Genomic DNA, 20,854 nt, shown 5'->3' with positions numbered 1-20,854 from the left:
TGACATGCGTTGTTAGCACGATACGCGTTGGTGTGTCTTGTGCATCGTCTTCCTCATGGGATTCGGGCGGAGCTGTCGGTGAGATTGCGTGGCATCGTGTCTTGCCCGTCGCAATGGCATGCCGTCATTGTGCCTGCACGGGGCACGAGTCAAGGGCGGCCAAGCATGGGGGAAAGAATGGAGACGAAAACGTGGCCCAGTGCCTCGAAGCTGTTACCGTGGGTTCGCCGTGGTGTCTTGAACCCTGTTGTTGGTGTGTTGTCACGACGGGCGGTGGGCATTTCGATTGGAGGGCGGGGCACGTGATGTACAACACATTGGCGCAGATTGGGCAGCTCCGTAAATCGCCATCCACTCGTTCGCGAATCTGTGCAAATAGTGTCGCGGTGGCTCTTGAAGCGGCTAGCAGTAGTGAGTTGGTCGGGAAAAGTCACAGGTGTAGTCGCATCTAGCACCCTCATTGGGCCCGTTTGCTGCAGCACAGACATCGTTCGCGCGCTGCAAGAGCGATTGCAAAGCTTCCAGCATTTTATATCTACCACTCGGCCCCTCGTCGCCTCTGCCATTTCTCCGCATCCAAGATGAGTGGTCCTGGTGAGAATCGGTAGGTCCAGAGGAGCGCCCATCCTCCTTGCTGCACATTACTGACCACATGTCTCACAGCTGGCGACGGCAGGGTCAAGCCAACCGCAACTCAGGCGCAAACACCCCCACCAAGGACGCTGGTGGCCGGCCGCAATCCATGGCCGCCGCACCTGCGGGCAATGTCTGGGGAACCAAGCAGGCAAAAGCCTCGGGTCCTACGCCGGCTGCACAAGCTCAGGCCCAGCCCGAGCACCATGTGCCCGTCAAAGACTTCAATGCCAACGAGGTCAAGGAATTCCTCAAGAAGAGTATGTTCCCCGAGCGTACAAGTCACGGCACAATACTAACTAGAATGTAGAATACCTCGAGAGTACCGCCAGTACGAGCCCCGTAGTTTTCCACGCACATGGCCTAGTAGTGCTAACATGAGCCTTGTAGACCAGCCAGCGGTATATCACAAGGTCCCGGGTGACTCGGTGTCGAACAGGAGCAGCGGAGCATGGGGCAAAGGCGGTAAGGCGCTTATGTGTAGCAAATGCTTGCAGACATGGAATACTGATTCGACGCAGGCACCATGCCGCACCTCATGACAACGGGGCAGGACTTCTTCACGCAGCTCAAGAAGCAGCTGGCGACGATGGACCAGACCAAAGCAGCGCAATAGCTGCAAACAGGCGATGATTGTTTGAGCGGCATTCGGGTAGGCATTGCAGGCGTTCTTGGGCATGGTTTTCTGGGTGGCTACATGGCAGCACCTTGCAGGAGCATGGTACGACTTTGAAAGGGGAAAAAAAAGGCGTTTTGGAGCCTGCGAAGGTACATGTTGTCCGGGCTAGCATCATGACAGGCGATGGCCATGTGGTTGACGACAGGGTCATGGGATTTGTATGTATGTATGTATGTATGCTTGTAGAGATGCACGCAGGGACCAGGCTGGGATAGAGGAACAAAGGGACGTGGGTATTTTTCAATACGAGCCTCGAACCGGCAGCTGCATGGAGCATTCTGACATGGACATTTGCAGAATCAGATGGTCAAGTGAGGCGTCTAGTAGTGTGTAGATGTGTGCTGGCTGTGGTGGGCGTGGTTGTATATGACCAGGATACCCATACCTTCTCTCCTTTGCGAGGGACCGTCATTTTCTGACAGGCCAATCCCAAGCAGGCAGGGCAACAAGCGGCAACTAAACACTGTGTGCGAGGGGACCTGCTGTGTGCAACCACATCATCGGCTTTGTTGCTAGACTGTTTATCAGTGTTGCGCCTGTCCTGTTCTCCCGCTCTGCACTCACACAGAATACACGTAGACAAATACCGTACGTACCGCCAAGTGCCGCCAGTCGCCAGTCGCCAGTCGCCAGCCGCCTCGCAGCACCGCCGGTACCTTGCATCGAGGCTGCAGTTGCGCAACCACAGCCGAGCCCGCAACCTCAAGTTTAGGGGTACCAGTCACCGTCCACACGCCGCTACCCCGCCACGCACCTCTCCTTTTGCGACTCCTGCTCAGCACGCACCGCTGTTACTTGCACGAGGTTGGGCCCCATCGAGCCCTTGGCTGCCAGTGCTGCGCGACAGAGGCGCATTGCGCTCCTTGATCACGCTCGGTTGATCCCCGATTGGGCTCTCCTAATGCGGTCCGCCTTTCCTTGACCAGCGACTTCACGATCCTCGGACGCGTTCGGCGCATTCCCATCTGGCCCTTGATCCACCCACCCATAGCGCCATGTCCTCTCCACCAGACACACCGACTCACCGTCCTCTATCCTCGCACCGTCGACACCCCGACAGCCTGGACATGTCCCACAACAACGCTTCCAGGCGCCAATCCTTCAACCGACGCTCTTCCGGCTACTCGCCCATAACCCCGCGCTCGTCGCACGACTTTGACGACGCCTCTGCACACAACTTTGACGGCGCCATAGACGGCAATGGCCTCGGAAACCTGGCCGACGAGCTGGGCGAGATATGGGACGACGATGACGACGCCATAGACGGCGACTACGGTGACGACATAGACGAGTCGCACGGCGACCTCGCCGCCATCGGCACCGCCATCGAGCACGACGGCTCCTATGGCGTCGACAGCGTAGCCAGTCTCAACGGTGTGCGTGATAGTGGTGTGGCCATGCAAGACTCTCCTCCCACTGGCCTCAGCCCTGCCTCGGCTGCAAAGTTAAAAAAGCACAACAGGCAACGATCGCTGTACGACGGCTCCGACTATGGTGACGACTCCGACCTGGACAACGAGGGCATATCACCGGCGCTCGAGTCGAGAATGGCAGCTATTGAAAGCCTAGCACGGCGGGGCATGGAAGAGAATGGCAGCCAGTCAGACGAGGTGGTCAAGCGAGTGACGGAGCAACTGCGAGACTTGGGCAGCCAGATTGCCATAGAGAACGGATCCACACGGTAATTTCATTCCTTTCCCTTTGTATGATTTTTGCTAACAGAAGAAACAAACAGGCTTAAAACGGCTCACGATGCTCTCACAACGCACCTAACTCACCAGTCCCGTACCCTAACATCTCTAGCCGCCTCCTTCTCGGGTCCACGACCCATCCTGCCCGATCCAGAAACCATCGAGGAACTTTTGCCAATCATACAATCAACCCTGGATTTGCTTCCCCATTCTTCCGCTGAGCCACTCGTTGCCCTGTCCCATCTCACACACTCGAGCCGTGAGCTCCTGCAACATCTCGCAAACGTAAGCGACACGCTGCACATGTCCCGGCAAACCACCATGAATGCCACCCGTAGGCTCAAAGTTAGCAAAGAACAATTACAGGACTGGAAACGCGACAATGAACGGACAAAGGAGGCACAAGAGTACATTGAGCATGGAGACTGGGACCGGCGACTCAAAGAGAGGGAAGCCAAACGTGCGTGTGCAGACGTGCTGGATGGATTCGAGGATGTTTGTGGACAATGGAGAAAGAGGCTTTGCGATGGCCTGGGCGCGACTACTGGGTAGAACTCGCCTTGCGCACCTTGCTAGTAACTTTCTTTTCTTCCTTCTTTCTCTTCTTTCTCTTCTTCCTCCTCTTCGCTACTCTACACGTGGAGAGATTTCGCTGAAAAAAAAGAATAAGACTAATATAGAGTCTGTGGCATCTTTAATGGCGATGCGAATCAAGAATATTCGGCAAAGCATCTCGGCACTACAATACGGAACTTTTCCATGTTTCCAGATGCTAGGGAAACGAAATCGGGGCGTCCCTGGCGGATTATACTAGACGGATCGTAGTTCCTTTTTTGTGTTTCTTTTGTTTGGGAACAACATGTGGATTTTTTTTCTCTGTTGTCTTTCACCCTACCCTTTTTTTCGTGTCTCTTTCCTTTCTTTCACAAATTTCATATGTACATTTTTGCATCGTCATGGTCGTATGGTGTTTTTGGATGGGCATTTGATAGATGGAACCTTGGTAATACCCCTCCCCATTTATACACTTGGCTTTCTGAGGACAAGCATGTAGTAGCAAATATTGTCGATCGTTCTATAGATGAGAGAATGAAAGGTAGTACAAATTGAAACGGGTAAGTGATTTGATGTGTGGGTGATACGGGGATGAACAAAGGTACTAATAACTACAGAGAGACTAACAGTGTATGTATGTACATGTATATCCAGGTTCTATGCAAGCTTCTGAGCTGACCTAACGTCGCTTACCCCAGTTCCTTGCACAATCTTTGCTTCGACAATCCCGTACACGGGTATCTCCTGTAACCTCTCGACAATGTGGTGTAGTGTGGGTAGTGCCTTCCAATCAAGTGCGTCAAACGCTATCTCGGCCGTCGAGGCAGTAAGCGTCTGCTCAATCTTCTTCTCCACCACCTTGCTGTCCTCATCGCCAGGCAAGAACGCAGTGTACTCGACATCCGCCTGTCCACGCTGCTTGCTACCCGCACTCGCAGTAGCAGGTATGTACTTGTGGAACAGCAGGCCGTCGTCTCTAGGAGGTGCTGGCTGGACAGCAGGAGCCTCGCCGTTTGCAGTACCAGCTGGTTGCAAACCTGAAAGCTTCATGGAGCAGAACTTCGACGACATCCAACTCGCCTCCAACACGCACTTGTCGTCCGTCCTACTCACCGCCAGATCAGCAAATACCTTGGGAAACCCGAGTTCCTCTCTCCCACTCAAAATCGGATCCGCAAGGTTCTCAAACAGCACCGGCAAATACGTTCCTACAACCGTATCCCCATCCTCCTTCGTATACTCGATTCCATGCACATAGAGCCCGAAATGACTGTATCCTCGTCCACCCAGCCACTCGAGATTACCAAGCTGCGTGACTGCGAATGTAGCAAACGCCGTCGTATCCGTACTGGCAAACTTAAACTTGCCATTCGGCGGCAGCAAATTCTCCAACACCGTCCTACTCGTCCTTACTTTGACACTTGCCGTTGAAAACGTCGCACCGCTTCCATCCCTCTGCCTCCCGTAAAAGTCCTGACGCGGACCAGGCATGGGTCCAAATGCAGTTGGCATTCTCCACAGCAGACTCTTGTTATTCTCCCACTCCCATTTCCGCAGCATCTGGCTGGAATAGTGCCATTCGTCGTGGCCGAAATTGTAGTTTGTGAATTTTGTAGTGTCGAGGGGTGGGCCTGTGCCCAGGTCTTTACCGGCGACGCGTGAGTATTCTTGGATTGTGCTCGCGCGGTCGTAGCGACAGCGCTCGTAGAGTTTGAAGCGAGAGGGGATGGAGGAGTGGGGTACGCCTATGGGAAGCATGACGGCGAGGGAAGCGGCGTCTTCGATTGCTTGGCCTGCGCCTTGTCCTTGGTCTGATTATCATTAAACAAACGAGTTAGTTTCCGTTTCATTTTATTCTTCTGAAAGCGGGTTTTGGGAGGGTGAACTTACGTGGAGTAAAAGGATGAGCAGCATCACCTATCAAGACTAACTTCCCTTCTGTCCAACTAGGCAACTGCTCCATATCCAGCAATTCCCACACTTTCAACGTCTCTTCATCCGCCATACCCAGCAGCTTGAGTACCGCAGGCTCAAACTCCTTGTACACCTCCAGCATCTTGCCCAGGTTTCCTTGATTCTGCCAATCACTGCTTCCAGGCTCTTGCGCATCAATCTGGCTCTCAGACGTAGGATGAATGCACACGAAATTCAGAAGCGTATTGTCAGACGTTGGGTACACGACGACTCTCCTGTCGCGAGCAAAGATCATAATCAGATGGCCCTCTTTGTCTGCAAACTTGCGTGTCTCGGGGTCATCAAAGGCTTTTTGGCGGGAAATCAAGAAACGGAATGCACTCTTGCCACTACCAAAGACTTTGATGTTTTCTGCGCCTGGGATCCGCAGACGGGTTTTGGAATGGACGCCGTCTGCGCCGACGATGATGTCGCTTTGGATTCTTTCGCCGCTCTCCAGCACGACAGTGCCTTCTTTGGGGTCTACATCGACGACTTTGGAGCGGAGCTTGAGTACAGCGGGCTTGCCTTTTCCTTCTTCGCATGTGGCAAGTCGCTTCAGTTCGCTGTGTAGACTCACGCGGTGGGCGAGTTGCCAGGGGTGCTGCCACCGTCCTGCGCCTTGTGATAGGTCTATACTGAAGAGTTCCCGCCCGTTGGGAAGCATCTGCGTCATCTGCTTGCAACTGACTGCGCCTTGTGCCTCGGGACTCAGGCCCATGCGGCGTAGAAGGCCATTGGCGTTGGGGGCGAGATGCACAGCGGCACCCAATTCATTGGAGAAGCCCGAGGCTTCGAGGAGAGTCACCGTGTGGCCTTGTTGTCGGAGGAATATTGCTGCACTCAGACCGCCGATGCCTGCTCCACAGATTGTGATGTTGAGGGGCCTCTGGGAGGCGTCGTCGTGTCCGTTGACGCCATTGACACCATTGATACCGTTCGTGGTGGTACTGTTTGTAAAGTCCATAGTTACGGCGCAAGATACACTGGACGAAAAAGAAGACAACGAAGCGGTACCAAGAACTGAAAGTATAGAAGTGAAAAAGGATTGATCCTGAAAATCAGAATAAAAACCAGCGAACTTGGCTTTGATTCCCACTTTTTGCTCCTAGCTACATCGTGGTCACACCAAGGTTCGGTTCGTGGAAATAGATCCTTTTGCCCCCCCCCTCCTCCTCCTCCTCCTCCTCCTCCTCCACTTCCCGGGAATAGTCTCTCCTGCAGGTGACCGCATGAACGCATGTTTTAGGCGTTCTTCCACTTTAGGATATGTTGGATCTCGCATCTGAATGGACGAGCGAGTTTTTGGCTGTTTAAATGGTGTATGTTGTGTGGCACATTGTGAGATTAGGTTGCATTTGGGAAAATGCATGTCAGCAGGAATGCATTCACTGTACCGAGGGAACGATGTAGGTTAGTGGGTTATTACTAAGCCAGTTTCCAGATGGAGTAGATTGCTGTTTTTGCATCTCAAGTGTAATACGAGGAAATGTACATGTGCATCACTTTTCTCGACGACAAACCTCCTTCTACATTGCCCCGATTTCCAACAGAACAAAAAAAAATAGAATTAAAGACCCAGCAACTCCCTAAACCTCTCAAACCCATTCAAAAGACTTCACCACTCGCCACCAAGTTTATACCCAACATTCCACACCCGCCCAAATGAATTCCTCCAAATCTTGGACATTGCCTATATCTCCCTGTTAGCCACTTCCCTCTCTCTCAAGCCACCCCCTTCTCCCTTCCCCCCCTAAAAAAAAGATCAATTAAACTCACCGACTCCAAGAGCACACCCGTAAACATCACCCCCACAAACGCCTGCTCAATCCCATTCAAATACACCCTCCTCTCACTCTGATCCAACTGCGTATTCACAGGCCTATACACCGGAACACGGCGATGCTGCGTCGTAGGCCAATGACTCGGATTCTGCTGTGCATTCGCTGCGGGATTGGGATGCGCATTTAGAGTAGCATCGTGGCCGCCTTCTGTGGTGTGGTGGAGATCGTAGTCTGCGAGGGTGGCGGCGAGGGTGTAGTGTGTTGGGTTTGTGGTTGTTGTTACAGACATTGTTTCGCTGTTTGTTGGGGGAGGGGGTATGGTGAAGGGGGAAGGAGAAAGTGGGAAATGGTACTGCGGTTTATTGTTGTTCACTGAAAAGACACGGGTGGAAAAGTTGGATGTCGGGGATTACCAAATGGTCGTGTTTCGTCGCGCTGGGAAGACGCGGAGGCGGCAGCGGGCGGGACGGAGGGGGGGAGAATGTAGTGGGGCGCTGGGGGTCGGAATGTGGGGGAGCATGGGTGTTGCGTGTTCCGTACTGATAAGTCGTCGTCTCATCGCATTGCCGTCGGGTTGGGTGGGACATGATACCGGTGTGGTCCAGGGATGTTTTTTCGCGCTTACATAGTAGTAGAGATTTTCTGCTTTCCTCCAGTTTTCGACAATTCTGTTGTGATTTTCTTTGCCTGTTCGGTTTTGCAGTCTCATCATGTCGTCGTCGCCAATTACCCCCGAAGCCGCGCTGGAGATCCTCCAGGCGACTGCCCTCACAGCACGCTGCCACAACGCCTTTTTCAGACAGAAGCAGCTCAAGTCGCTGCATGATGCGCTTCGTAATAGTAGCGATGCTATCAGGAACGCTATCAAACAGGATACGCATGTATCTGACGAGGAAGCAACTACAGAGGTTGCAGTCGTCCTCGACCTAGTCAAAGAGCACTATGCTTCCATTGATGCGACAAAAGAGCTGGAAGCGGAATACCGCATCACAAATGGCAAAGATGCCAGTGACAGAAGAGTACCGTGGGGTGTTGCGTACATTGAGCCGCAAAAAAGCCATACACCTTTCTTTTCGGTCCTGTCACCTTTGAGTGCAGCTATTGCAGCGGGTACCTGTGTAGCGCTCAAGGTAAGCATGATTTTTGGATTTCCTCTCAACGATTCACAGCTAACACAAAAAAAAGCTTGAAAACAACCTCCGAGCTCTCCCCTCTCTTCTCCGCAAGCTCCTCACCGAAGCCCTCGAATCTGACACCTTCCTCATCATCACCTCCTCCCCACCTGCCGACTCCCTCTCAACCTGCCTCCAAGTCCTCCAAGAGACGCAAATCAGCCAACCCACATACTCTCAGCACATCTCCCCTCAAGGCAAAGTAATCGCAATCGTAGACCGCACCGCGGACCTCTCCACCGCGGCCTCGCACCTCGTCACTGCCCGCTTCGCCTTCGGCGGCACATCCCCCTACGCTCCCGACATAATCCTCGTAAACGAATTCATCAAAAAAGACTTCCTTGAACATGTCCTGCAGCTCTCCTTCCGCTACCTCGCCGGCTCCGGCTCCCTCTCCAACGGCTCCTCTCACCCCAACTCCCAACAAAAATCATCATCATCATCACGGATATCCGACGCCTTCTCCACCCTATCCTCGTCAAAATCCTGGGACGTGACAACCATTTCCCAAGGCGACAACGGCGCCATCGTCGAACTCTCAAACTTATCTTCCCTCCCTCCAAAATCCACACAGCCCATTCTCGCAGTCTCGCCCATAACATCGCTCGAGCACGCCATCAGCCTCGTCGAGCAAGACCTCTCACCCCAGGACACCCTACTGGCAAGCTACCACTTCGGCGCCAACGCCACGGCAAAGTACCTCTCGCAATTCGTGCCGGCAGCCGTGTCGTTTGCAAATGGCGTCCCGTTTTCGCTGCTGCTGGGTCCCGCTGCCCCAGAACTTTCATCGCAGGTCCCCTTTGATGCGGAGAAGAGGTATACGGTTGAGCATTTTTCAAGGCTGGCGCCCGCGTTTGTGGCGGTGCCGGCTACTCAGAAGGTGCTGCAGAGGGTGCTGGGGGGTAAGGAGGGAGCGAAGGTCGCGAGTGAGATGTTGGGTAAGGCGGCGCAGGAAATTAAAGAGGTGAAGCGGAAGGAATCGATTGCGATTGGATATTTTGAGCAAGGTATTTTGATTGGGTTGGGGGTTTACGGTATCCCGCTCTTGACGTGTATTGGGGCATCGTTGTTTTTTGGGGTTAGGGCTGGGTTGAGGAAGTTTGCCTTTATATAAGTTTCAGTTTTTTTTTCTATTGAGGGTTTGAATCGGCGGGTGGGTGGATATGATTCGTAGATGTATTCAATCAATTTCTTTGTTGTTTACCTAGGTGAAATGAGAGAAGTGGATTTCAATATTCATTGGTAACCAAGATCCATAATAAAATCAAAGCGTTTTTTTCTTGCTATATACACTCTTTGTGATGTACAAGGACATCATCATGGATCAGATGAGAGAGACCATCCAATGAGCATACATACAAACATACGTGCATACAAACAACGTGAATCATGCAAACCACATTGAACATCTGACATAAGAAGCCTAACTCGGCTTTCCATGAGGAACCCACTTTGCGGTCCAAATACGCAGCCTCTTACCCCAGATAAGCATGGGAATAGTAAGCAAGCCGAATATGCCCATGAGCATGCCAAAGATGCCAAATGGCTCCGCCGGACCTTCATGCATGACCCACTCGCCGACGAAGAAAGACCAGGCAAAGCTAACCACTGCGCGCGCCGAGGTGATGGCGACGAAGCAGTCACCAGCAAGGCTGCCATACGCTTCAATGATATAGTTGAAGCCCACCGATGGCGCTTGCATGAGACCGAAAGCGACAAGGCCAAGTCCAAACTGCAAACCCACCCAGCCCGTCGGCGAGGGGTTCTGCGCTACGAAGCCGAAGATGAGTGCACCGATGGTAGCGGCGAAGAGGGCAGGGAGAGCGGTGACGAGACGGGATTCTGGTTCAGAGAAGCCGTGCTGATCCTTCTTTGCGAGACGTTTGGTCGTGAAATCAGCGACGAAGTATGTGTACACCTGAAATACCCAGGAGAATTAGTAAATGTCTGGACCGGAAGGGTTGCTGGGGCCCAAAAGACTTACACAGCCTAGGATAGTCCCAATGATGCCGCCAATGTTGATCAGGCCGACACCTTTGCCCCAGAGATATGGGGGTTTGCCAACAAGCTGAGGAGCTACTGTTGACATGGTTACCTAAACCAGGGTCAGTGATGTAACTTTTGTAAGATCATTCGTATCATCTTCACTCACAATCAATCCAACGAGTCCAGCATACCAGCCTGAGACCAGCCACACTCCAGGTAGCCGGAGGACCTTGTAAGGAGCCAAAAACTTGGCACCAATGCCTGGCTGATATGTGATGAGCCTTAGCGAGCGGAGGTACGAATAGGAAGGGTACGTGGATGGTGCCACGGAGCCAGCAACGACAACACTCTCCTTTGTATCGGCAGTGATCTTGTTTGAGACCTCGTTGTCGGATGCGTATGAAGTCTGTGGACGGTCGTACAACGTCTCGGCTTGGAATACGAGGCAGAGAGCAAAGCTAATGGCTGAAAGGACAACATTCATCCAGTGTAGCCAGGAGAGACCCATGGGTCCGACAATGTATCCACCACAAGCAGCGCCGACAAGAGACCCAAAAGCAAGAAAGGAAGTGTAGATGGCCTACACACAACGCTGTTAGCATCCTGGTATGTGAAGAATCTTCTGTCACAATCACATACCATAGCACGTCCACGCTCGTGAACGAAGAATATCTCGCCAACCACATCCGGACTGACCGCGTCGGCAGGTGCTCCACCAATGCCCATGAATATACGCGCAGCCAGTAGACTATCAAAACTTGTCGCCAATCCTGCCCACATGCTCGAGAAGACTAGCAACAACAAGCTAAGCAGAATCACGGGCCGACGCCCAAAGGTATTTGCCAAGGGCACCCACCACAGGTTGGCCATTCCCAACATGAAGACATTGACTGCAACGAGGTATGTCAATTGCGAAAACCCTTTTGGAGGGAGCCCAAGTATTGGTGTCGACGCGTATATCGGCAAAGCACTAGAGATCGACGATGCAGTGAAGTTGACCACAAAAGGGTGAATAGACATGACCGCGAGCATTACAAGCTTCCGCCATTTGGGCAGGTTCAGCGGGTCTGCTGGGTCTGATGTTGGCTGGGGTACCAGACGAATCTCATCTTTATTAGTCTGAGATGCTGTCCATTCGAGATGTTCTGATCAGGCAAGTCGGTCAGCTCTGGTAACCCCGAAAGTTTGTTGTTGCGTCTTACCAACCAGTGTTGCAGTTCCAGGGGGCCTGGCATTGCGCACCTCCTCCTTGGAAAGCTTGAACGCCGCACTCAGGGATGTCATTGCGGCTGATGGTACGTACCGATCAGAATGAAAAGCCAGCAAAAACCACAATGGTCACTGGATTGCGGGCACGAGAGCTTCTCAATCTAAATAGGCCAGACAGTACTACAACACAGACTTGCCGTCCTCATCGGTGTGGGTATTGGACGAATCGACATGGGGTTTACCCCAGTTTGATCTCAGATTCCGGGGTCATTCGGAATGTGGGGGGGGAGTCTGTGTGGAGAAACTATTCTTCAAGTAGCTTAGAAATGCGGGGATATCGCTTTGTCCAGACCGCCCAGGCCTGAATACAATTAATAGTCATTGCCACTTAATGGAAGAGCAGAGCAGCTTGGCGTTCGGACCGACAGGATGAGCTCGGGTTGCGCGTGCATTTTACCGCACTGGGATAAAGCCGCCTGTGGGACCAAACAACATATACGCCAAATTACGCGTATCTACAGATAAGAGGGTATATTGCTGAAAGAGCAAGTTATTATTTTCAATGAGCAGTGACCGGCACCTATAGGATTATAGTTTACATAATTGCTCGCCTTCATGCATCGGTGTATTGTTGTGGCGATTACTTTATTGCCGAACGCAGACCTTCCAAAAGCTGCACCAAGTTCCCAACAAGTGGTGGGCACGGTTCTGAGGAATCGTGACGTGTCCGCAGGAGATGTATCAGGCCGTCCATAACCCCGCAGACATCGTTTAACTGGGTTGGGTTGTGCGAACCATATGTTCGTATCGATGGTATGCCCCGATCCAACGTGATAAATTTACGAGCGCTCAGGGAATCGTCTCCGTTAAGAACGACCGTGGTATCTATCTGTGTCGATTCTGGCGCAACAGATCGCTTGAGGAATCCATAGCACCACAGGATCAGCCCGGCATGGTAGACGGCAATGGCGTTGAAATTGTTCAACAAAGCCTTTGGCAACACTTCAGCGGCGCGCAAAACCTGACCAGCATGCCAGAGCGCTTGACGTGCTGAAGGAGTGTTGGCCCAGTCTTGTAGGCCAATGTATGCGATGCGCGCTTCTTCCTGCCCCTCGATACCTGCAAAAAGCTGAATGTCATCCAAAGGTGCGTTAAGATGAACCAGCATGATCTCTAGAGTTATCTCAACACTCTTGTTCATGGGTGGGCAGCTGAGTTGGAAATCCTCGAGCTGTTTGGTAAGATCTTGGTAGCGCGACGATAGTATGAGGCTGTTGTTCGACACGGCCTGTGAGCGAGATGTCACTGTGCACATCTGGCGGTATTCCCAAATCGCGCCCCATATCATGTACAGGAACGTTAGGCTAGCATGGTCATGGTGCGAGAGGTGCCCCAGATTGAGAAAGCATTCCATGGCTGATGGCTTATTTATTGTCATTGGTGGCAGGTTCAAGTAGGCCGCTTTCCAGCTTGTTGCTGATTTAGCCTGCCAAAGAGCGCTGAAACTCGGTAACGGAAGTTGCATCTCAGCATAAGATATTAGTGGTGGCTTGAGCAGTGCCATGGAGGATTGCCTATCAAACTCGAAAGCACGGTAGACCAATCGAAGGAATGATTCTTGCTGAACCCAACTGAGCCATTTGGTTTCCAATGCAGATCCTTGCTCATCTGGCTCCGGGCGGATTTCCTTCCATGTCGACCGGCGGAAGCGGGCGCCTCGCCGAAGCATTGTTACCAGGGGCTGGGTAAAACTTTCTGCAATCTCCATTTTCCGGCTGATGCCACTCCACATGCCCACTCCTAGCTGCAGGAGGAATGTCTGGAGATGTTGAAGATCTCTGATTGCTGTGTTGTCCTCTTCAAAAGTCCTAGACTGACCCATCCTGGAAGCTTCGTGCAAAGCATATCCGAGTTTTCGCAGTGAGAAGTCGGGAATTGTGGCAGCTCCAGCGGATGCTATACTTGCAAGCAATTCTGGATTCAGTTTCGAGGGGGAGAAGGTTGGGAGGTGAAACCACGTGAGGGTGTCGAGGGATGGCGAGGTGAGGAAGTACTGAATCAGGCCATCTAGTAACTCTACGCTGGGAAAAGCGGATGCAATTTTCTTAACGTTCTCCGGAGTGCATGTTCCCAAGACTAGGGCCATCAATCGGTCACGGCTTACACGAGGAAGTCTGTAAACAAAGGTTAGATGGTGTCAACGACGGAATCATTGAATGAACAAGCTTCGTCTTACTTTTCCGCAACTACCCGGCGTTGTGCAATGTGGGCGCGCCTGCTGTCTCTCTCAGCATCCGAAAAGGCTAGGTTTACTTGTTCTGCGCTAGGGTTCCGAGAGCTCTGAGGAAGGTAACGCCATATGCTCTGCTTGAAAGCTTCTGCTCTACCTGGTGCCGTGTCGGTCTCTGGGTGAGAATGCTCGGTACCATGAGCATCAGTGGACGGTGTGTCGGCAGCAAAAGGGGCCTGGAAGTTGTACTGATCGAGCAGTCCAAGATCGAGATCGGTAAGACCAACATCGATGTCGAAACTCAGATCCAATATACCACGTGGAGTAGCCTGACCAGAAAGAAAGGCATCGCATGGGGGCATGTTTCGGAAGTAATCTGGTAGAAATGGATTCTGCGCCGGCGTATTGTCAAAGGGTGGGATGGAGGTATCAAAAAAGGACATTGCTGAAGTATGGTCTTGATCTTCAAAGTTATGGTTCATTTGAACCAGCCCATTGCCAGTGTTAGGTGGTGGCTGCATGGTGTTCATGACTGATGTGCTTGTGTCAGAGCCTCTACAACCAGCAGAGTCAGTTTTGATACTATTAGAGTCCACCATGGACAGATGTTGAGAGTTGTGGAATGGTTCTGGTATCTGTGAGGTTGTAGACACCGGGGGATTGGTACTCCCGCTCTGGCCAGGCAGCGATGAGGGGTAATCAAAGCCATTGGACAAATCGAGCAAGTCTTGAGCGGCATGGACAGCATCGATTTCGTGACTCTCATTCTCGTCGGTAGCAGTCGGCTCAGGTACCTTGCAGGGTATCTTCTTCTTCCTGCACCGACTGCATGGCTTCTCATCTTCACATCGGAGATGACTCTGGGAACAGGCTTCGCAGGCTTGGACCACTCTTGTGTCGCGAGATATTTCGCGCCTCTGCCGCTTGTTGGCGGGCTCTGTGTCGTGGTTTGCTACATGTCGCTTGAGCAAGTCTCTGCAGCATGTTAGATGAGTCTCACGGCAACGGTTGTGATGAGGTGCTAGCACGACATCTTCACAAAGCACTCACATTCTGGCAAAGCCCTTGGAGCAGACCGGGCAAATGTACGGCTTGGACTTTGTGTCTGTTGAAGCGGGGTCAGTCTCCTAGGGTTCGGAGATGTGTATGTAAAATCAGGCGCGTCGAATGTCAGGACACAGCCATCTTGTTGGTGTTTGAACAAGAAAGGGTGACTACCTTTGAGGCATGTGCAGAGCAAGAAGACATCGACTATGCAGAACAAGCCTCGTAGCAGACAGGGGCAGTAAACTCTTTAAAGTGGATGCCAGAAGTCTGCGGAGCACCGAAGACGTTGGTCGCGAGCGCGTCCCACATCTCTCGCTCAACCACAGGTGCTGGTAGCAGGGACAAAGACTTACGCGCTCTCACGTGTCGGGTGAGGTGGTCAGCTCTGGTAAAGGAGCGCTTGCAAGTGCTGCACTGGAACAGACGTGCCTGTTCGGCATCGAGCTCGGCATGAGCAGGTTGACTGTTTGGTTGTGCTGTGCTCACCTGCATCATTGGATGCTTGTTGCTATCGGGTGAGATTGACGAGGGACGGCATCGGGAGGTGGGAAGTGGAGGGAGATAACCTTACGTGTGGGGAGAGTGCGGAGTTGGTGTCGCGTGGTGTGCATTTGTCCGCATGCCGAGACGGGGGCGGGCCCGCATCCCGGCCTCGGCTGATCTGTGCCCGTCCCTCCTGTTTGTGGAAGCGGCGACCGATGCCTTCAAACACAGCGACGGACATGGCCCTCGTTTTTGCTCCTGGTCTCCGTCCCATTCCCGGTCACTTCTGTGGCAACACTGGAGCCTACGACTCCTTGTTCTTCTCAACATATTTGTCGCAGAGAATGCTCCGAGTTTTCGTCTGGTCTCGCTGATCATCAAAGAGTCCACACAATGCCTAATACCAGACTCGGGCGGGCTTACTACCGCTAGGTACAATAAGACGCGTCTTGCTCGTACACATCCCCATCTCCTCCCCCACATCCCGACATTCGCCATGGGCCACATCCGCTCTCACGTAAAGCACCAGACCAGGACAGGTACAGCCTCCACATCATCCGCACTTCCAACCGTCCTTCTGTAGTCTCTATCAAGTGATATCCAAGATCGCGGCGACCACAGTACGCCCATCGCTACTCATCTTCGCTGCAACATACACACCACACTGCGTAGCCATGCCTGTCCCACCAGTCCACTTCTTCTCCCATGGCTCCACCATGATGCTCGGCGAGGAGTCAAAATCCGCCGACTACTGGAAAGCCTGTGGCGACGAAGCCCTCTCGCACGGCTTCAAAGGCGTCATCATGATGGGCGCCCACTGGGACGCTCGCGGCGTAAACCGCATCGACGTCGCCATGAACCCCAAGCCCACAAAGTCCCCCGTTGCCTACGTCCACCCCCGCAAATACAAGGACTACGAACTTGTCCCCGACCTCGAGAGCGGAAAGAAATGCATTGTCGCACTGAGAGAAAAAGGCATTGATGCGCGCCCAAACGACTCCTTTGACTGGATCCACGATACCTATCTCATCCTCATTCGCATGTTCCCTGAAAAATGCCCACCCACCACTATCATCAGTATGAACTCGCGATTCGACCCCCATCTGCATGCCCGTGTCGGCAACATCCTATCCAAGTTCCGCGACGAGGGATACCTTATCATCGGAACCGGAGGCGCAGTCCACAACCTCTACCGAAATCACTGGGGCCAAATGCTCCGCTACTCAGATAACTTCGCCCAGCCATATCCCCCAGAGGCTCCTATGCTTGAGTTCCGTCAGTGCGTCGAGGATGTGTTTATTCGGTGCTGCAGAAAGGGGGCCAAGAAGGGTAGTCTGACACGAGGAATCACAAGGCTGATGAAGCACCCCATGTTCAGAGATGCACATGCTACTGACGATCATTACATGGCCGCGTGCTTTGTTGCCGGCGTAGTTGATGGAAGCAAGAGGGAGACAGACGAGGCTGTGCTTGGTGCGGAGGACTGGGAGTTGGTGAATATGTGTAATAGCCAGTTTACAATTGGCAAGTGGACTTAGAAAGTTTGTAACGATATCCATGGTGGCTTTTCTTTTATGTTCGGTTCAATATACATTCAAATTTCCTTGAACAGATTGTAATTTCAACCGTGCATGACATCGGGATATTGAACGAAGAATGATATAAATCAGACTCATGTTGCTCGCGCCTCAAACAATTCACTCATGAGGTACTCCGACATGAACAACATGTGGATCGAATGCTCACAATATTGGCCACAGCAATCACACACAAGTATCACACAATATACCAACATCTCAAAACAATTATATTCTCTAAAAAGGCACACTACATAGCCCCTACTTCGGCGGCACAATAGGCAACGTAACATAATTCAGCGCCCTTTCCGAAAAATGCACATGATTCCACCCGCCAAACCTCTCCTCACTCCGATCCTCAGGATGCGTATGTTGGAAAATGCCACTACCCTGCGTATCCCCACTCGCAACCTCAAACACAATCTTGCCGCCCTTCTCCACAATCACGTTCGTGGGCCATACCTCCACATCCACGGCGTAGACGTCGCCGGGGACAACGGGTTGCACGTCTGTGCTGAAGTAGTCGCGCCAGGGGAGGTGGGGGCGGTGCTTGGGGTGCGAAGGGTTGGTTTTGCGGAGGCTGACGCGAAGCCAGCCTTTGGCGAGGGGGATGGGGTCACCGGCTGTGCCTGTGTAGTGGACTTCTTTGCCTTCAGGAGAGATGTAGCGGAGGGTGAGGAAGAGGTCGATGTCAGTGGGTGTGGCGCCCGTGGCATGGGCTGAGAGCGAGACGTTGAGGTGCGCGACAATGTGCCCGGTTATTTCAGTTTCTTCTTCAAAGGGCGCGGTGGTGAATTGGAGAAGCTTGGGGTTGTCGAGAGTGCCGAGGGCTTCGTAGGAGAGTTTTTGTGGGCGGGTTACGATGGGTGCGATTTGGGTTAGAGTTTGGGAGGGGGTGAGGTAGAAGTTTGTGTAACGGGTTCGTGCAATGGGCCATTCGTTTTCGGTTCGTCTTTGATACACCTTTTCTTTCTCGGCATCGTCGAAGCCAACGTCGCCCTTGCGGAGAACCATGTCGACTGGAGGCAGCTTGCCTTTTACGGACCAGCCAACACGGTCCTCGCCCTTGAGGAAAGCATCAAGGAAGCTTCGTTGTATCTCGACTTCTTCCTTGTAGTAGAAGGGCAGGTCATGTCTTCCAGTGATCATTCGTAGGTATTTGAATTGAGACCCAGCGTGAACGTAGCCTTCGATGTTGCCGCGAAGATGAAGCAGGATACCGCCCCAATTGCCGACCGATAGGAGTGGTACTTCAATATCGCTCATATCGTACTCTTTGCTCGCGTAGTATAGCTCGTCACGGAACTTGTACTTGGCAGTGTCAATAGTTTGATCCTGTCGGTTCTTTGCCCGCACTTCGTCAGATAGATTTCCATCGACTGTGTCTGGTCCCCAGTTTCGTTCTGCGCGGCCTGGGCGACCATATTGATTTGTGATGACTTGGCGGTTCCTGAAGAAAAATTGAATTAGCACTTACTTTCTTTTTTATAGAGAGGACATATCAGACTTACCACCAAAAGTCGATGAACTTGTTACTCAAAATACCTCCATGACGGCATCTGTCTCGGTAATAATCACTCATACCTTCCCACGGTATTATTGCGGCCAAGCCTTTGGGCCTGCGCGCTGCTACACGCCATTGCGATCCAGCGTAGTAGCTTATACCAAGCAAACCGACCTTTCCAGATGACCAAGGCTGCTCAGCTGCCCACTCGACGACATCGAAGAAAGCCTCGCTGGTTCCTCTTGACATTGTGTCTAGAAAGCCTGGCGACTGACCAAGGCCACGCTCATCAGCGCGCACAATGATGTAGTCATGCTTGGTCCAGAAACCAGGATCTGGTGTTTCCCATGCTGAATGATCAGAATGGTGCTCAGGATTGACTTCCGAGAATGATTTCCCGTGGAAGCTAGGAGGCGTTAGTCGCTGCGAACAAGATTCAGATATCACCCTACGTACTCTTTGTAGTGAATGTCTTTTCCGTACGGTCCATAAGTCACCAGCACAGGAAGTTTAGTACCTTCCTTGGTTGATTTCGGACGGTAAACATTGCAACGAATAATGCCCTTAGAGGATGTCTTCAACGGCACTGCAGCATTCTCCTCAAAAATGTAGGGAAACGACGACTCGTCGATGCGGTGCGCGTCCTTGACTTCCAGCTGTTCAGACATTGTGTAGGTGGTGATGGAGTATGAAGGAAGTCATTCTTTCAGAAATTTTGGATATAAAAGACCCGTCGTGACGCGTTACGAATGCCGGTGCGGGCAACGCGCCGCTGTTCCAAGTGCAATGCATAGAGGGGCAGTATCGGAATGTGGGGGACTGTACTACTTGCGTAGCGTCGCAAGTACCCCGCTAGTGACCGGAGCGATTTCCGTACCACAATCCTCGCTGTGAAACAAGATGATTGAAATGTAGACTCTTTCAGTAGATCTCTGGGCGCTTGCCTCTATGTACATTCGGGGATCATGAGAGTAAAACCGTAGCAGGTTTCTTCTCAAGATTGAATCATGATTGCATTCAAAAAAGTTCGACACATGTTCGCTGGATGCCCAGAAACTTGCATCAATCGTGGTATTACATAGGATGTAACCAAATGAAAATCTTATTTCATTTAGAAAGAGTCTTGCTATAAAGAAATGTATTTTGATGGGTATTTACTAAAGCCAATGATGCAAATCCCACTCATGTATATATACTACGACGACTTCGGCACACCCTGCATTGTGCCATAATCTTCCTTCAAAACCTCACCATTGACTTCTACCGGCTTGCATTCCTGAAGCACGTACATCATCCGTCCCCAAGACGTCGAGCTCAAGTTCCTCCAAGCATGCATTGTGCCCCTCTGGATCGCAACATCTCCTCTCTTCATGTGTCTTGTCTCTCCAGAATCCAGCACTAGCTCGAACTCGCCTTCCAGCACGACACCGTAGTCTAGCGAGACGGTTCGGTGCATTGGTGATAAATGGCCTGGTGCCACGTCTACGAAGCGGAGGACAGTTCCTCCTGAAACTACGAGACCGGGCGAACTCTCTAGATATGGTTTGTAGACTTGTAGGTCGGCATCGTTGTTTAGATCGACAGGAAATCCCTTTGTGACGTATCCCAGTCGGAAGTCTGCTCCTGGAATGGGATCGACTTTGTGCTCGTCGGGAATGGCATTGGAGAAGACGGCTTGCTTTGTGGCTGGGTCGTGGGTTGTGATGAAGCGATTGATCTTGGGGAGATCATTTGGGATATTGGTTGGAGGAGCCATGTTTCTAGAAAGCGGCAGCACGCGACAAGACGGTTTGTGGTATTGAAGAAGATGTTGATACGAAAAGATCTGTCCTAGCAGAGAGATGTTTTACAGGAATTGAGTACTGATAGACTGTAGCAAAAGAAGGATGTGAGACAGTGCCATCGAAAGACTCATCCGCGGCCTTCCGATGTGGGGGATACATTTACTAACGAATATGCCACCTGCATCTGCCGACACAGGGCCGATGCATTTTGGGTGGATCCTGTTGCATGCTTAGTGCATCTGGGTATTACTTAGATTGGAGGTTCGCAGTAGCCGCGTGGGGAACAGGTATAGTACGACTTAACTCTTAGGGTAATGCGTAGGAGGGGTTCACGGTTGCACCTCGGGGACTGAGGACGGGTGCCCAGTTCTGCTACTATCGATAAGAGGCATGAAGCAAACTCTACGCCAGGTGGTTACGCCGAGTCCAAGATTAAGCATGACGATTGCACCTATCCTGTTGTTTCCAGATTATGGGCAGGTAGACATCTTGTATCGAGGGGTAATTGAGGTGGAGATAGTAACGTGACAGAAGCACCTCAAACCGCTTTGAGTGGATTGCACATAC

General features: G+C 52.0%; 8 protein-coding genes across 8 annotated transcripts; 4 read left to right on the top strand and 4 right to left on the bottom strand.

Annotated features, from left to right (window-relative positions):
* Positions 1–581: 581 nt before the first annotated feature.
* COCVIDRAFT_31474 (hypothetical protein) lies at positions 582–1,249 on the top strand (the record flags this gene model as incomplete). The annotated part of the gene is made up of 5 exons (XM_014695414.1): positions 582–604; positions 664–893; positions 944–964; positions 1,024–1,098; positions 1,155–1,249. The coding sequence occupies 5 exons, from the start codon at positions 582–584 to the stop codon at positions 1,247–1,249; spliced, it is 444 nt and encodes a 147-aa protein (XP_014550900.1).
* A 1,058-nt stretch (positions 1,250–2,307) lies between these two features.
* Positions 2,308–3,555, top strand: COCVIDRAFT_114249 (hypothetical protein; the record flags this gene model as incomplete). The annotated part of the gene is made up of 2 exons (XM_014695413.1): positions 2,308–2,993; positions 3,048–3,555. The coding sequence occupies 2 exons, from the start codon at positions 2,308–2,310 to the stop codon at positions 3,553–3,555; spliced, it is 1,194 nt and encodes a 397-aa protein (XP_014550899.1).
* A 660-nt stretch (positions 3,556–4,215) lies between these two features.
* On the bottom strand, positions 4,216–6,478 carry COCVIDRAFT_114280 (hypothetical protein; the record flags this gene model as incomplete). Its single annotated transcript, XM_014695412.1, has 2 exons — positions 4,216–5,369; positions 5,449–6,478. 2 exons carry the CDS (start codon positions 6,476–6,478, stop codon positions 4,216–4,218), a joined length of 2,184 nt encoding a protein of 727 aa, XP_014550898.1.
* A 350-nt stretch (positions 6,479–6,828) lies between these two features.
* On the top strand, positions 6,829–9,581 carry COCVIDRAFT_31471 (hypothetical protein; the record flags this gene model as incomplete). The annotated part of the gene is made up of 3 exons (XM_014695411.1): positions 6,829–6,833; positions 7,999–8,425; positions 8,481–9,581. The coding sequence occupies 3 exons, from the start codon at positions 6,829–6,831 to the stop codon at positions 9,579–9,581; spliced, it is 1,533 nt and encodes a 510-aa protein (XP_014550897.1).
* Positions 9,582–9,890: 309 nt separating this feature from the next.
* COCVIDRAFT_42695 (hypothetical protein) lies at positions 9,891–13,808 on the bottom strand (the record flags this gene model as incomplete). Its single annotated transcript, XM_014695410.1, has 5 exons — positions 9,891–10,385; positions 10,452–10,562; positions 10,620–11,033; positions 11,093–11,598; positions 12,506–13,808. The coding sequence occupies 5 exons, from the start codon at positions 13,806–13,808 to the stop codon at positions 9,891–9,893; spliced, it is 2,829 nt and encodes a 942-aa protein (XP_014550896.1).
* Positions 13,809–16,096: 2,288 nt separating this feature from the next.
* On the top strand, positions 16,097–16,960 carry COCVIDRAFT_31468 (hypothetical protein; the record flags this gene model as incomplete). Its single annotated transcript, XM_014695409.1, has 1 exon — positions 16,097–16,960. The coding sequence occupies one exon, from the start codon at positions 16,097–16,099 to the stop codon at positions 16,958–16,960; it is 864 nt and encodes a 287-aa protein (XP_014550895.1).
* A 300-nt stretch (positions 16,961–17,260) lies between these two features.
* On the bottom strand, positions 17,261–19,171 carry COCVIDRAFT_114298 (hypothetical protein; the record flags this gene model as incomplete). Its single annotated transcript, XM_014695408.1, has 3 exons — positions 17,261–18,449; positions 18,511–18,909; positions 18,960–19,171. 3 exons carry the CDS (start codon positions 19,169–19,171, stop codon positions 17,261–17,263), a joined length of 1,800 nt encoding a protein of 599 aa, XP_014550894.1.
* A 527-nt stretch (positions 19,172–19,698) lies between these two features.
* COCVIDRAFT_114297 (hypothetical protein) lies at positions 19,699–20,259 on the bottom strand (the record flags this gene model as incomplete). The annotated part of the gene is made up of 1 exon (XM_014695407.1): positions 19,699–20,259. The coding sequence occupies one exon, from the start codon at positions 20,257–20,259 to the stop codon at positions 19,699–19,701; it is 561 nt and encodes a 186-aa protein (XP_014550893.1).
* Between the last annotated feature and the right edge of the window lie 595 nt (positions 20,260–20,854).

Source organism: Bipolaris victoriae (genome assembly GCF_000527765.1).
Source record: "Bipolaris victoriae FI3 unplaced genomic scaffold scaffold_162, whole genome shotgun sequence".
NCBI lineage: Eukaryota > Fungi > Ascomycota > Dothideomycetes > Pleosporales > Pleosporaceae > Bipolaris > Bipolaris victoriae.
The sequence above is the reverse complement of the archived record's forward strand: the minus strand, read 5'-3'. Positions and strand labels throughout refer to the sequence as shown.